This window comes from Poecilia reticulata, linkage group LG11 (assembly GCF_000633615.1).
Source record: "Poecilia reticulata strain Guanapo linkage group LG11, Guppy_female_1.0+MT, whole genome shotgun sequence".
Classification (NCBI taxonomy): Eukaryota; Metazoa; Chordata; class Actinopteri; order Cyprinodontiformes; family Poeciliidae; genus Poecilia; species Poecilia reticulata.
Genome location: NC_024341.1, coordinates 18392394 through 18409306, shown reverse-complemented (window position 1 = coordinate 18409306; position 16913 = coordinate 18392394). Strand labels below are relative to the sequence as shown.

General features: G+C 39.7%; 2 protein-coding genes across 2 annotated transcripts; both read left to right on the top strand.

Moving 5' to 3' along the window:
- The first annotated feature begins 747 nt into the window (after nt 1–747).
- Nucleotides 748–7628, top strand: LOC103472572 (protein disulfide-isomerase A3-like). The gene is made up of 13 exons (XM_008422296.2): nt 748–1043; nt 2089–2167; nt 2256–2373; nt 2980–3087; nt 3172–3298; nt 3881–3994; nt 4077–4202; nt 4389–4571; nt 4674–4782; nt 5072–5200; nt 5723–5802; nt 6857–6914; nt 7002–7628. The coding sequence occupies exons 1-13, from the start codon at nt 880–882 to the stop codon at nt 7089–7091; spliced, it is 1485 nt and encodes a 494-aa protein (XP_008420518.1). The 5' UTR covers nt 748–879; the 3' UTR covers nt 7092–7628.
- A 353-nt stretch (nt 7629–7981) lies between these two features.
- Nucleotides 7982–16226, top strand: cct3 (chaperonin containing TCP1, subunit 3 (gamma)). Its single transcript, XM_008422297.1, has 14 exons — nt 7982–8087; nt 9595–9656; nt 10030–10080; nt 10155–10217; nt 10317–10413; nt 10517–10634; nt 11772–11958; nt 12627–12776; nt 13725–13857; nt 13945–14026; nt 14689–14869; nt 14943–15188; nt 15753–15884; nt 15981–16226. Exons 1-14 carry the CDS (start codon nt 8060–8062, stop codon nt 16071–16073), a joined length of 1623 nt encoding a protein of 540 aa, XP_008420519.1. The 5' UTR covers nt 7982–8059; the 3' UTR covers nt 16074–16226.
- The last annotated feature ends 687 nt before the right edge of the window (nt 16227–16913 follow it).

Genomic DNA, 16913 nt, shown 5'->3' with positions numbered 1-16913 from the left:
GTTTATTTGTATTTAACATGGACAAAAAACACAAATTCCATAAAAAGGTCCTATATTTTTTGAAAAATTCTTGTTTTTTTTCTTCTTTTTTTATAGATTTGCATCAACACCAAAACAAATGTAAAAGACCTTTGACAGAGGCTACAGCAGGGGTTTGCCAACTGCCTTTTAATTGTTTTTATTTAATTTCATCATTTAAAAATATTTAATGAGACATTTATTGGTACATTTATAGTAGATTCAGATTACAAATTCATCTTTCCCAATGTTGAAAAGAAATTCAACCTAATACTAAATACATGTATTTAAAGTTACTAGTAGAATCATCTATGCACACTTAATATAATTAGGGGGTAACATATTCTAGATTTTGTTCATAAAAAGTGAATTTACAGGTCTTTAAAATTGGTGTTCTGTTTGACCAATGGCGTGCTTACATCACATCGCTTACATGTCGCAGGACCAATCAGAAAAGAGATTTTTGCATTTCTCTCCGTATGTCCCGCCTTCTATTTGGCAGTTGTATATTTACTGGCATGTTACAGAGGAAACTATCGAAAGTCATTTATACTTCAAATTAAAAGCTGTTACTTTGATTTGCAAATTAAGGAGTATTATTTGGAATTATTTTATGTTAAATTAGTGCAAATGTTGAGAGTAAGGGGTACCTCTTTTAAAGAGATGGCGTCGAGAGATAAAAATAATAAAATCATTGTTAAACTGTCAACTATTATTTTCCTAGGTGTGGCCGGAAATGTCTGTATTTTGAGGTAGCCTGATGCTAAATGTAGCGACAGTCTTCCCCGCTCAGTGACAGCTCAATTTCCTTCGTGTTTATTTAATTTTCCCGTCACATTTCGGTCCCGCTCTATCTTCCTTATGATGCCCGTTATCCCTGTCCTGTCCGCTGTCTCGCTGGCGTTGGTGTCTCTTTGTCCAACCGCCCTGTGCGCGCGCAGGGACGTGCTCGAGCTCGGGGACGCGGACTTCGACTACCTGGCAACGGAGCACGAGACCATGCTGGTGAAGTTCTACGCTCCATGGTAACCGTTTCTCCGAGCTCCGGACATCTAGTCAGTGGGTTTGATTTGTTTCGTATGCCGCTGTAGGCTCCTGGGATTTTCTCATTAATTCCACTTCAGAATATATAGATTTTAAAGTACTATCTAGCTACAAGAATATTACGACTAGTTCTTGAAACTACACATCCATGCTAAATGCCTATTGCGGTTTGGGGCAGATATTAAACGTTTTTTATAAAGCTGTAAGTTACTCGTACTTTTGTTTCGTTCATCTATCCGGCTCCCATCAATCATTCAGTCTATCCACCGTCCATTCAACCATTCATCCATCCCTCTCTATTCAGTCCATCTATCCATTCATCCAACCACTTCAGCCCATCCAGCCATCCACCCATCCAACAAACCAACCAACCATCTTAGGTTCATCCATCCATCCATCCATCCATCCATCCATCCATCCATCCATCCATCCATCTTCAGGTAATCCAGCTATCTTCAGTCCATCCATCCATCCACCCACCCATGCAAAAAAACCAACCAACCAACCAACCAATGGATGGTTCATCCATCTATTAATTCAACCAATAATCTTCAGTCCATCCATCCATCCATCCATCCATCCATCCATTTTCAGTCCATCCATCCTCCATGAGGTTCTGGTCTTGTTCCAGGGGTAAAATTCTGGAAAACCTCCAAAGTAAAACGTTCCCCCACCTCCTGACTTCTTTAAATGCAGTAGAAGTTGCACCTTGTTGTCGAAGCTCATTTCAGCTGGAGTCTTGTTTTTTCTGTCATGATCTCTGGGTCAGAACACAGACCCACCAGTGAGTCTAGACCTCTAGTTTTCTGTCTCAGCTAGTGGCAATGTTACAGCATTCTGTCCATCTCCTGCTCCATCCAACCATCACTTATAAACAAAACGTAGATACTAGAGTTCGTTGGATTCAGTGGGATCAGAGTCTGACTTGGGCCTAGACAGAGAGCGGTACACACCTCTAATTAAGGTTGACTCCATACTTGTTTACATCTCCTCTTTTGTCTGGTTTCTTTCCCTCCTGTCTCTCAGGTGTGGCCACTGTAAGAAACTGGCTCCAGAGTTTGAAAAAGCAGCGGGTCGGCTGAAAGGAATCGTTCAATTAGCAAAGGTTTGTTAATGTTGTTGCTGTTTCTGTTGATGTTAACATCACACACAGAGAAAAATAGAGGTTTGACTCATTTCCCTCTGGCTGCCAGGTGGACTGCACTGCTAACTCTGAGACCTGTGGTCGTTTTGGCGTCACTGGGTATCCGACTCTGAAGATCTTCAGGTCTGGAAAGGACGCTGCTCCCTATGATGGGCCTCGTTCTGCAAGTAAAAGCAAAACAAGAAAAACAGATTTAAAATTTAAAAACTAGAGGCTATACTGGGTGTAAAACCAGCTGTTCATTCTAGATTTATATCCTGATGGACATCATATGTCCAGAAAAATGATCACTCCAATGGATGTAGACACAGACGTAGACGGACTTTGTTTCAAGGTTCTAATAATAATAAAATAAAAATATAGATTAATGTATTTATGCAAAAAGATTAAGAGTACCAGTAAAACCAAAAATATTAACTGGATTAATGAAGTATCCATCTTCTTTCTTTGTAAACTTCCCTTCTTTGCTCTGTGTGAACTGCACACTTCAGTTTGTATTCTTTGAAACGCACAATATTAAAAATATTTGGGCTAACCCTTGAAAAAATAGAGAAACCTTTGTTGTTTTTATTGTTGTTGGGTTTTCTCATACATTGTCTATATGTCTCATAAATAAATGGCTTGCTAGGAAATACAATTTATTTGCCCTTGGCATTTCCTTCAACGTGAGAGAATGTTTCTTTTTTTTTTTTGTATCAGTGGAAGCAGTTTTGAAAACCCAATAAAAGTTCTTTTGGGCAACAACACTGATTTATGTTGACATGTTTGTTCAGGTGGGATCTACCACTACATGACGAAGCAGACCGGTCCAGACTCGCTCCACCTGAAGAGTAAAGAAGACCTCCAGAACTTTGTCAACAACTACGATGCCGGCATTGTCGGTATGACACCGCCTGTCCTTTTGGGCCTTGTCCAGCTGGGGGCGCTGTTGCTCTCTCATATAGTCGTGTGTTTTTGTCTTCCAGGTGTTTTCTCAGGTACCGATGCGCCGCGTCTGGATGAGTTCCTGAAGGCGGCCGGTCTGTTGAGAGAACAGTTCAGGTTTGCTCACATCACTGACCTGCAGGTCGCTGAGGAGCAAACCCAAACCGAGTGAGATTTCAGACACCAACACTGAAAAACACAAAGTCTTACCAAGTCTCTTTGGGCCTGTTTCTAGTGCCCATATATTAGTTTTGTCTTATTTCAAGTTTACCAGCTTACAAGTAACTTTTTGGGAAGATTTAGGAGCTTGTTGTATTTAATAAATTATTTAGTCAGAGTTGGGTTGTAACTGGTTACATTTAATTGAGTAAAGTTTCTGAAAAAATTACTTTTAGGAGCATTTTTACTACACTGTACTTTTTACTTTTACTTCAGTAAATTTCTAGATTCTCTCCCCACCGTAAGTAAATTTACTGAGCAAAGAACAAAAATTAGATTTAACCAGAAAATCCAGATACAAACTGGCAGGTTTTGTTAAAGTTTCATAAGTTTTTATTGAAATAATGTGAGTTTGACACAAATGGATTGTTCCTTATTTTTTTGTAACTATGTTATTTAAATTAATTATTTTAATTTTGGTCTGTAAAATACCAAAATGTCCACGTTGCGTTTTTGCAGATTTACACATCTTGAGAACAGTTTGCAGAATTAAATAATTTTACTCCGTTTTCTTTTCTTTGTTTTTTCCAGGAGCGTTTTGCTCTTCAGGCCTCCCAGACTGGCCAACGCCTTCGAGGACAGCGTCGTTGTCTTCACGGATTACCTGACCATCAGCTCTCTGAGACGCTTCATCAGAGACAACATGTGGGGCTTTTTCTACTTCGCAGATAAAAGAGGAAATCTGTTTTTTTTTACTTTGTTTTATTCTCTGTTTTTCTGTGCACAGCTATGGTCTCTGTCCTCACATGACTATGGAGAACAGAGACCGCCTCAGAGTTCGTGACTTGCTGACGGCGTACTACGACCTGGACTACCACCACAATGTCCGGGGGTCAAACTACTGGAGGAACAGGTGACACACCGTCACAAGACGGGTTTATTTATAGGTTTCTGTCTTTGCATGCAGGCTACAGAGTCTTTCTGCAGAGTGTTTTAATGCTCAAACAACCAATAGTTTTTGATTCCGTCATCTGAAGCATTTCAGTGTCAAGTTTTGAAATGGACATGTACTCTCTCTCCTCTTCATGCTTGTTGCCAGGGTGATGAAGGTTGCCTCCAAATACAGTGGGCGTGGCCTAATCTTCTCAGTTGCCAATAAGAGGGACTTCCAGGCGGAGCTGGAGGACGACTACGGCTTGGGGACGGCGGATGGCGGCGAGCTGCCGTTCGTCACCATCCGGACCAAACTGGGCCACAAGTACACCATGAGGGAGGAGTTCACGTAGGTAACATGGCCGACCAGGGCCGCGTGCTGCTGCGGCGGCGTAGAGCCGAATGCGTCAGGTCGCCTTCTGCTTACTGAACGTGACGGCGTGCGTTTCAGGAGGGACGGCCAGTCGCTGGAGCGGTTCCTGGAGGATTACTTCACAGGTCGTCTGAAGCGTTACATCCGATCAGAACCGGTACCGGAGAAGAACGCCGCTCCTGTGAAGGTGAGATGGACAGTAAGGCTGTGTTAGTTCACTCATTTTCTTAGACTGTAATTTAAAAAAGACCCTGAGCCTGTTGCTGGACGATAAATCATCCCAGACGTTATCGCGATAAACAATAATATTGCTGTTTTGAGGCCATTTTCAAGTAATGGCAGAATAATGCAAGAAAACTTTCTCAAAACTCAATAAACTTTAAATTCTAATTTAACACTGGAAGTGCTTTAAGTGATTGATGGAATGACCTGTGGAGGTTCTGCTGTGACCTCTGAGCTCTGCTTGTCTTCTGCAGGTGGTGGTCGCCGAGTCGTTTGATGACATCGTTAACGATCCAAATAAAGATGTTCTGATTCAGTTTTACTCGCCGTCGTGTCCACACTGCAAGAAGCTGGAACCGGTTTACAGGGAGGTGGCGGAAACGGTACAAGATTTGGGTTTTTTATCGCATTAAACGGATTTAGCTGCAACAAACTCATCGTTTCATTAGGAACAAACTACACACCTACAACTGGGGCTGGCAGTCAATCAATTTAATCAACTGATTGAATTTTTGAGGATTTAATATTTGGAAAATCAAGGATTTTTTCCATCATTGGGTTTCCATAGTTCAGAGTGATGTCATCAGGCTGAGGGCGGCCATCTTGTTTGACAATCATTTTAACAGCTTTTATTTATTTGGACTTTGAATTCAGGTGCAAATAAATTAAAGGGTCAGGCTAATAATGATTTTACAAGAAAAAAGTCTTAATATTACCAGGATAAAGTCATAATATTTGGAGAATGAAGCATTTTTTAAGAGAACTCTGACATAAAAAAATAACAAAAAGTTAATTATTCAATGTTAAAAAATTTTTCTAATCATTTTAAGACCTCTTCTGGCCGAACTGCGTCTTTGTTCAGCTGATATGATGACAGGAGTGATAATCTTCCTCTGTTTTCTCAGCTGTATTCTGATCCAAACGTCGTCGTTGCCAAGATGAACGCCGTCGATAACGACGTCCCGCTGGGATACGATGTCCAGGGGTGAGGTTTCACTTCCTACCACCACTTCCTGTTACAGCTGAGCTTTTTCACGTTTTTCTTACATAACAAACAGACTCGTGGGTTTTGTTCCTCGCAACGTTTCAAAAGCTTATCTTATTTTTATGTTTATTTATCATTAATTCGTCACAATAAGCAATTAATCAATTAATGGAATCATAAATTTAAATAAGCTTGATAATTTATATTCTGATCATATTTTTTTGAACGGCAATTCTGTTTACAGGGACGTAATAATCCATTTTATTTAATGTTTCAGTTGTGTGGGGTTTTTATTCATTTTTATTTATAAGTTTTGGATATCTAGTTCCATTATCTTGGATATTTAAATTTTTTTCCAGTTCCAGTTTAAAATGTTTTTTACATAATTCAAACTTATTCATCTTTGAGAGGGCAAACCTGCATTATTGTGCCATTCTCATTTTATTAGTTGAAAATTGTCTCAAAATAACAGTATTATCGTTTATACCAGTGATTTCAGGGACAATTTATCGCCCAGCAAAATTTGTTATCGTGACAGAAATAATTTCTGTTACGATAGAAATTATCCTGGTTATTTTACACCAACATGATGTAATTTATTTTATTACAGCATTTTTTTCAGCTCTGGTTGTTTGTGTTGTCTGTTTTTCCAGTATTGTCTGTTATTTATCCCCATATATCCTCCCATCAGCTCTGACTAGCGTCCCTGCTGAACAAAGAGAGTCCCACAGCATAATTCTGCCATCACCGTGCTTCACTGGGGGTGTTTTTAGGGTGATTTACCTGGATAGTTTTGCATGTGGGGTAAAAAGATTCAACTTCAAATTTGACTTTTTGCAGCTTTCTTTCATTGTCTTTATTTTTTCTCTCATCTATGAAGGCCTGTGAGTGCTTGTAGTTTAAATGTGCACAAATTTGCTTCTCTATCATATAAAATGCCAATTAAATCCATTAAAGTTTGTGTTTGTAAAGTGAAAAAGATATTTAAGACGTTTACTGAGGTAGGAAAACCTTCAGCAGATCTTTGTTTTATGCTGTTTTTCTCTCTTCCCAGCTTTCCAACCATTTATTTTGCTCCAGTGGGTAAAAAAGACGATCCTGTTAGATACCAGGTAACTCTCAGCCGGTCCGGGTTCGGCTCTCTCAGGTCCAGCAGGTTGTCTCATGAGGTTTGATGACGTCTCCTGCTTTTTTCCCAGGGAGCTCGGGAGCTGAAGGACTTCTTGAAGTTCCTGAAACAGGAGGCGAGTCACAATCTAGTGCTGCCCGGGCTTAAGGAGGAACTGTGACCTTTGTTGACCCGTCGATCTTAACCGAGAAAGAATAAATCATGATGTCAGTGAGAAACAAAGGGACAGAGTTAGTTCTGCTCTCTCTGATGGACCTGATGCAGAATCAGTGTGAAGCTCCACAGAACCGAGTCCGTCCACACTTCTTTCTTTATGCCCAAAATAACTTATGTTGTCTCACTGGATTTATTTACGTATTTATTTATTTATGAAGCCATCACATATGCTTTGGGTTTATTTATTTGTATTTTAACCCAAGCTGAATGCTATATTTATTTACCACGTGTACAATTTGTATATGCTGCTTTGCTGTATTCATTTATATTTTACGAGAGACTTTAAGCTTCGTGACAAACTAACAGATGTGATGAAACGGATCCTGAACTCTGCTCCGAGCCTTTTTACTCTGTAATCTTTGCTGGGACTGTTTAATAAACTGTTAACTCACATCTGGCTGTTTAAATAAGAGCTTGTGCAGTTTTTAAATCAAAATCTGTTTTAAGTTTTTTGTTATTATTAAATGTGAATATTAATGTAGGTTACATGTATTGTTGTTTCTCCTTTTATTTTCTTCAGCATATAATAATGACCCTCAACACTAAAAAACTGATTTATTAACTCTGCAAACCCATAAACATATTCTTAGATATTAAATTACCGGGAATAAGTGTGTATGTAGTGGTGTGAAGAACAATGTTAATATCTTTATTACTTCAAAGACATTTTAAAAAGTATATATCTTAAAAAACAAAAACAGCTTAATACAATTTGTAAGGGGTCTCGTACAGATTTTCTCCTTAAAAGGCGGATTGCGTGCGAAATTTATTTCATTCACTCTATTGGTGGATTAATGTGTCAATCAAATTAATTCTCGTCGCTGATTGGTCCACCCTTTCGGACCCTCCCTCCCTCTCGCCGTACCTCCCAGAACCTTCCAGGCGGCTGCTGTCCGGTGCACGTTGTCAAAAATGATCGGCCAGCAGGTTTTAGTGCTCAGTAAGTACTGAAATTCACCTAAAGTTCTGTTTTTATTGTTTAGGTTAGAATAGTGTTCGCCTGGTGTGGTGGTTCCACTCCTTTTGTTGGCGTTAACATTCAGAGCGGAGCGGCTGAAGCACAAAGCGGCTAAGCTCAGCATGTGCTAACCAGACTGGTGCCGTTCGCATCACTTCCTCAGTTAGAGTTAGCATTATTAGCTCCTGCTACACGACCATCACCACACTGAACGTCTCCACCCAGCCGGTGTTAGCATCCTTAGCTTAGAGGCGAAGAAAAGCGTGAGGGAGATGCTAGGCTAAGCTAAGCTAAATCGAGCTAACTGTCACCGTTACTCAGCATGAACATGTGCCCGTTAGGCTGAAAACTGACAGACATACATGTTTTTGTCTCCATTTGTACTAAATATTGAGTTCTAAACACGGTTATAATTTTTATTTTTGGCATGTAGTTAATATATGCAAGAAACTCGACTGGTTTAGGAAACGTCTAAGCTGTAGGGGATTGTGTTGGGTATTATATTTAATGCAACCAAGCTATTTTAAATTATTAGAAAAATAATTGCTTTGATATACTAGCGTTTAATATTTTAACTATGTTACTGAATAGATGTTTTGTTTTTTTTATCTTAAGATATTTCATTAATACAGGAAGTACACTTGTATGATTTTTCACTTTTTCAATTTTAGTGTCAAATCAAAAGTGGAAAGTGAAAAAACAAGACACAGGGTTGAATTTTACTTTAATATTATAAGTACCAGGCAGTTTACATTTGCACAAAAATGTGAAACCAGAACATAGTGCACAAATTAGAATGCTGTAATTTAACACAGAAAAGCTACAATAAATACTATTGTTAAATTAATATATCATTTATGCTATCTGTAATATTTATTAGAATCATTCACACAATACCTTTTTACTCTGCTAACCAATCCAACAATCTTTCACCGACCATTGGTGTGTTTTCTATAGTATTTTTAGTATGTTCTACTTTTAGTCTTTTTATTTTACTATTGTCTTGGTTCTATATGCCCCACTGTATAGCAATAAAAAAAAATTATGTCCTTTATAAATAAAATGGATAGAAGTGACATCCTGCTCTCCTGGTTTAGACTTAAGTGAAATGCAGAGGAGAATTGTTGTGAAGACTTTATGATGATGAGAAATATTGATTAACCATATCAAATTATAGTAATCAGAGCGATATCATAATTGTACGACTTCTTGAACGCAATATCTGGCAGAATATTGCTTAACGCAAATCCTGTATGCCAGTGGTGTGTTAGTCAAGTTGAATGGAGTTTCACTACCCTTGATTCTTACTGTTGATGCCTAGTTTTAGTAGCAGAAACTGATGTCTTTAAAAGTATTACATTTGAGTTGGTAAAACATGCAGAAACCTTGTTAAAGTCTTAACTAAATGACACTTTAATCTTAAATACTTTTTTCTTCCTGATGCCGCATCATGCAGTATTGTTAACGTCTCTGTTTTTTCCCCCTCCAGATCAGAACGTGAAGAGAGAGTCGGGACGTAAAGTCCAGACAGGAAACATCAACGCTGCAAAGGTCAGTTTGAACCACAGTGTTGTGGATTTCTACTAAATATTTCTCCTAAAACATTAAGCCGCTTCTTAAAGTTCAGACACAAGAAGCGTTTCCATCGACCATGTAATTGTGCAGTTTGACATTTCAAACAAATACATTTGCTTAACAAAACCATGTCAATTTCTAAAAAAAAACAAACTTGTTTCTCTTTTAAATGTTTTGGCATTAGGCACCGCAACTGCAAATTTGCGTTTTTTCGACATTAGTGGAATATTGACGAAGTTTTGCTTACATTTGTAATGGAAACGCAACTGGTGAACCTGTTCACTACAGAGCTGAACTTCATGACGGTTCTGGTTTGTGTTTCTGTCTCTAACGGCCCAGTTTATTTCAGACCATTGCAGATGTGATCAGAACATGCCTCGGCCCGCGGGCCATGATGAAGGTGAGTGTGCTCCAACATCGTCATCACGTCCATTCTCTGCAGTGGTCAGTAATCCTCCATGTTCTTCCTCCCAGATGTTACTCGACCCCACAGGAGGAATCGTCATGACAAATGATGGCAACGCCATCCTCAGAGAGGTCAGGGTCACTGATGACTTCCTCAGCTTGGACAGTTTGGAAATGTCCAACATGGATGTTACAGCAGTTTGGCTTTGTTTTCCATGTCTGTGGCAACAGATTCAGGTGCAGCATCCTGCAGCCAAGTCCATGATTGAAATCAGTCGCACGCAGGATGAAGAGGTGGGAGACGGTACCACCTCAGTCATCATTCTGGGTAAGGATTTAGATGTTTTTAAATCCACAGAATATTGCTTTAAAACAATAAAAAGAAAAACCAACAGATCTGATTTGATCAATGATTTTTCTTTGTGTCCCAGCTGGAGAGATGTTGGCCGTCGCTGAGCAGTTTCTGGAGCAGCAGATGCATCCGACGGTGATCATCAGCGCCTACAGGCAGGCTCTGGAGGACATACTGGAAACCCTGAAGGAAGTCAGGTAGACACCAGCTTTTCTCAGTCACAACTCCAGCAGGAAACCAGCCAAAAATAAAATGAAAGCTTTAGGACAAAGGGGCATCTGGTGTGCAAAGTTCATACTTTTGTAAAGCCATTGGATCTTTCCTGCTTCTAAAAACAAGTGCTTAAAAAATGTAATTTTTTGGTAGTAATTTAATGTTTTTTGGTGTCTGGAAAATGAGCCGTTTCAAAAACCTGTGGAATCTTAAATCACATTCCTGTGCTGTTGCCTAGCAACCCCAGCGGATTTCTGCCCATTACCTAGCAACCCAAGCAGAGCTCCAGAACGTTTGGTCAGCTGCTTTTACTTCTGTATGTGTAAACCTGTCGCAATAAATCAATTAATCACATGATAAATTAAAGCTAACTCAATAATTTCCATTTGTATGATTTATTATTTTTTCAATTTTCTCTCTTTATACTAAAAACTGGATGATAAACGTTTTCAGTATGATGGTCTGGTCTCGGCTATCACTTCTTTGGAAGGACAATTTTGTTTACAGACATTTACAATTCATTTTATTTGTTGTATCTGTTGTTTTTGTTTACGTTTTTTGGGATATTTAAAATGTCTCCCAAGCCCAGTGTTGAATATTCATTAGAATTTAAAGTTTATTGATATTTGAGAATGTGTTCTTAGATTATTACACCATTATCTTACTTGATAATGGTCTCAAAACAACATTATAATTTATTACAATCATTTCTGGGACAATTTACTGTTCAGCAGAATTTATCATGACAGGTCTAAGTATGAGCTGTACAATGGCTGCTGGAAAAGACAAATGCGTTGTTGTTATTTACCGGTCATAAACAAGTTGCTGCATTCTTGTTGGTTGCACAGGAGGCTTTACTAATGTTTTTCAAGGTTTTATAATTGAGCATATTTTTTCACGTTTGAGTGTAAATGTTGAGTTGGGGAGCGTGGCCGGCAGCTTATTTGGATTGAAAGTGAAAAGATGCCCTAAAACAGAACTGACCAGACTAAAATCTCATTATCTAAGAATTATTTCATGCAAAAAAAATGTAACACATGTTTTGCATAGCCAACCTGTTCAAGGAAGCATAGTAGGCGACCTTTAAGCAGATCACCAACCCTCTGTCTCTGCTCCTGCAGCACCCCAGTGGACACTTCAGATCGCTCCATGATGTTGAAGATCGTTCACTCGGCCATCAACACCAAAGCTCTGAGCCGCTGGTCAGAACTGGCCTGCAGCATCGCGCTGGACGCCGTTCGGACCGTCGAGCTGGAGGAGAACGGACGCAAAGAGATCGACATCAAGAAGTACGCCAAGGTGGAGAAGGTGAGACGGCTAGGATTCACTCAGCCTGAACAACACAAGAGGAGGTGTAGAAAATTCAATTCAAAAATGCTTCATAAACCTGCAACATGATCTAGAGCATTGCCAGTAATCAAATACGTTCATTAAAATTATACCTTTTTTTGTAAATGATTGGTCTTTGTTTTTATTTTTTGTAATGATAATTTACTAAAAATAAAGTTAATCTGAATATTTGTTTTGGCTCTAAATGATCATAAAAACCATATTAGTCCCCAAAAATGTTCTCCATGTATATTATGTAATATAAATACTGCAGGCATGTTCCACATTGTAAAGTAATGCAACAATGATAATCCAAATTAATGGAAGTGGCCACTTCCTGTTGAACTACAGTTGTTTCTTTCCACTGTCGCCTGCTGCTACATCAGTTAACTGTTGAAATTTAGAATTTAACTGATTGGATTGTTTTCTAGTAAATTGATAAATTGAATATAGACAAAATTTTATCCTGAAATATTTCAAACTTGAACTATTGTTCTTACAGTAATTTTTTTTGACATCTTAATTTGAAAACTTAACCTTAAATATTCTGTAACAGATCACTAGAGGAGCATCTTCAGAATAACTGCATTTTGTTTATTTTGCTGCTTTAAAGCTACATCTTGTTCTAATTCCCATGGTGCGTTCAGGTTCCAGGTGGGATCATCGAGGACTCCTGTGTGCTGAAGGGCGTGATGATCAACAAAGACGTGACTCACCCCAGGATGAGACGGATGATCAAAAACCCTCGCATCATCCTGCTCGACTGTTCTCTGGAGTACAAGAAGGGCGAGAGCCAGGTAAACATTTATAACCAGACATTTTAATCGATTTTTTTATTCCCCCTCGCTCTTTTCTGAAAAAATAAAATAACTTGATACAAATGACAAGCTATGAGAAGTTTTGATTATAGTTGTAATATTAGCAGAAAAAAGATCCAATCTTGCCCGTCTTAAAATTACAAAAAAGTAGTTTTAATGAGAAGAAAGCTTAACTAGGGGGTGCTGTAGTGGGGTGCTGTAGTGGCGCTGGGGCAAAGCACAACCCATGTATTGAGGCCTTAGTCCTCATGTCGGTGGTCGCAGGTTCGATACCCGGCTTGGTGACATCTGCCGCATGTCCTCCCCCTCCCCCACAACCCTCTCTCCTGTCAAACTACCTTCAAATAAAGGCCACTAGAGCCAATAAAGCCTTTAAAAAAAAGCTTAACTAGATAATTTTTTTTTACATTTTTCTCCAAATACTACAACTAAAGAAATGTGCAGCTTTGAACATTTCCAGATTCTGTTCATCTTTGATGGCTTGGATGAGTCAACTTCCATTGGACTTCCAAAACAATCTGGTCCCTACTGATGTTACATATTTTAGTATTACTTGAAACTATGTTTTTGTAAAATCATTGCACTAAAAAAAAGTAGCCTGGCTGACCCTTCGATTTTGTTGTAGAGTGCATTAGTGAAAAAAATCCATCTTTTCCAAAGGCCAAATGGAGAAAATCAGCTAATTATTGTGCAGCTGCTTTTTTTTTAAAACACCATCTTGTTTTAGCTTCACCCCCCCCCAAAAAAAACTCCAATAACTTTAACAAATTGACTACATGTTGTAATCAGTAACCGATACGTGAAAATGCATAAAAACCTGTCGCACCATTTCAAAATGAAATGCATCTAAAGCATTTACAAACTGGTTTTTTTCTGAACTCATTCTCATGAATTCATATGAAAATCATTTCATATGGTTTCCTGCAGACTGACATTGAGATCACCAAGGAGGAAGACTTTGCCAGGATACTAAAGATGGAGGAAGAGTACATCCAGCAGATCTGTGAGGACATCATCCGCCTCAAACCGGATCTGGTCTTCACTGAGAAAGGCATCTCTGGTACTGAAGCCCGTCACACCTGAACATGTGGCTTTGTTTCTGCTCTTCTGCCATTTTAACTTTTAATTTTTTATTTTTCTCCCTCAGATCTGGCTCAGCACTACCTGGTAAAGGCGAACATCACCGCCATCCGCCGTGTGAGGAAGACTGACAACAACCGCATTGCCAGGTACGCTGCTGTGTGCTCCCAGCTTTTCCACCGTGTCTGAAGTCTATAAGATGATCAGACCTCCAGCATGGAAAGCAGCTAAAGATGAAATGACAACTTTCAGAAGGAAGTGGACGTGATGATGCTTCTATTTGGGCCTCAACTGCGTCTAAAAGCAGACCAAGTGTTTAAAAAAATTAAAGCTCAGGCGGTTTTTGGTAGTAAGGTTTTTTTTGTTTTTTTTTTTTTTGTGCCTGGAAAACGAGCCGTTTTAAAAAAATCTTTAAAATGTTAAGTCACATTCAGTGAGAACTGCAGCGTTGCCTAGCAACCCCAGCAGAATTCCACCAGTTACCTAGCAACCTAAGCTGAGCGCCAGCACTTTTGTTCAGCTGGGTTTACTGCTGTACAATGGCTGCAGGAAAAGACAAGTGTTTTGTTGGTGACTTAATGCTCAGACACCACTTGCTGTATTATTGTTGGTTGCACAGGAGGCTTTACTGATGCTTTTCAAGGCAATACATTTGTATAACTTAATATTTGTTTGTAGCCATTTTCACACGCGATCGTAAACGTTAATTTGTGGGGCATGACCAGATGTAATGTTTTGTGTGGCCCATAGACTTTTTCCTAACTCGTTTAAGGAACAATGATAGATCACCTTTAAATGTTTTCTTCATCAGGGCATGCGGCGCTCACATCGTCAGCCGGACAGATGAGCTGCGTGAACAAGACATTGGCCTCAAGGCGGGACTGTTCGAGGTGAAGAAGATCGGGGATGAGTATTTCACCTTCATCACAGAGTGCAAAGACCCCAAAGCCTGCACCATCCTGCTGAGAGGAGCTAGCAAGGAGATCCTGGCGGTGAGAGCGCCCCCTACCTGTTATACCAGCCTGGCGGACTGGTTCAGTGTGTAACTGTGTGTGCGGTCTGCAGGAGGTGGAGAGAAACCTGCAGGACGCCATGCAGGTGTGCCGCAACGTGCTGCTCGACCCGTTCCTGCTGCCAGGAGGCGGCGCTGTGGAGATGGCGGTGTCGAAGCGCCTGACGGAGCGTTCCCGCGCTCTGACCGGTGTGGAGCAGTGGCCGTACCGCGCCGTGGCCCAGGCGCTGGAGGTCATCCCCCGAACCCTGATCCAGAACTGTGGAGCGTCCACCATCAGAGTGCTGACATCGCTGAGGGTAAAAGTCCAAACTAATGGCCCCCTCAGAGCTGAGAAAATCAATTATTGTGACAATTAATCAGATTTTAAAAATTGGCGTATTCTGCAGATTTTTCATTTAACCACTTGAGACTTTTTTAAACTAGAATTGGAACGATTAATCGTGATTAGTCATGATTAATAAATTATTGAAATAATTGGGTAAAACATGTAAATTTCTTTTTTATCTTAAATGTATATATTTTTGTACAGTTTTGGCTTAATTGCTGCTCTGAGTATGAGTTGAGTATGCTCTGAGGTTTTTGTTTGTTCTTTTTCAGCAAAATTTCCTTTTTTGAGTCTTTATACTCGATTACTAAATTAGTTGACGATGATGTTTAATCCGTAGTTTGTATCTGTCAGTATAAATTAATATTTAATGTCAGAAAATCAATCATGAAGAGGAAAAACACATAAATATGTTGCAGGGCCAGCCAAAAAAAAAAAAAAAACGACCTTTGACCTATATTCTGGAACATTCGGTAGCTGGCCTGCTTTTAAACCTGTGGAGCTCAGAGGGTTAAAGGTCGCCATGTCTTTTCAGGCCAAACACACCCAGGAGAACAGTGTCAGTTGGGGCGTCGACGGAGAAACCGGCTGTCTGTCTGACATGTCCGTTCTTGGCATCTGGGAGCCGCTGGCCGTGAAGGCCCAGACCTACAAGACCGCAGTGGAGGTCAGAGCCGCAGCCCGATCAGAACCGCAGCCCGATCAGAACTGCCACTGCTGTTTATTACTCTGAGCTCTTACCATTCTCTCCTGTGATAAACAGACAGCCATTTTGCTGCTGCGCATCGACGACATCGTCTCTGGTCATAAGAAGAAGGACAAAGACGAGCAGATGGGAGGACATGGCGCCGAGTAGGTCCAGTTGGATCCATGTCGACCCAGAACATCGGAGTCACTCCAGCTGTGTGTGTGTGTGTGAGTGGATGTGTGTGTTAAACTCTGTATGTATGCATGTGTGGGGACCAGATGACTCGCTGAAACTTAATAAAAACAAATCTTGGAAACCTGATGCCTGACTGCTGGTTTTGTTTATGTAAAACTTTATTTTCGCCAGTTCTGTTGGTTCTGTTCGCTTTTATGGATCTAAACAAACTGGAGAGAAAGAATCCTGAAGTCTGCCGAGATAAATACAACAGTGGACCAGAAGTTGAGATACTATTGCTGCCTAAAGAAACACACTGCTCTGAACCAGAAACGACCAATTGGAGCTAAGAGGAGAGTCATGAATGAGCTGCTAAATGAGCTTCTTTGTCACCTGTGACCATGCTAACTAGCCTTAGCATTCACAACAGGCTACATTAGCTGCAGGAGGGCGTAGCAGTGCCATTGTGGGTGATTGACAGCAATAGGACACTCCTGGTTCTGATTGGTCATTTCTAGTTGGCACAGAGAGAAAATTTTTCAACAGAGGCAATATACATTTTTAAGTCAGTTTTTTGAAAATTATTAAGATGGGATTTTTTTCACTCCATTTCATCTTGTGGAAATAATATTTTGCTAGGATTATAAGATTCACTATACATATTTCATCTGAAGAAAAAGTTGAATTGTTAAAGATGAGTAAAATATGTAAATTTGATAAAAATATTTTTTCCAATTTTTACTGTAAGGAATATAATGAGCCCGAACAAAAATTGTAGCGTGAGAACATTCCACAAATAAATGTTCAATACTTTCGCCTTCACACTGACGAAAA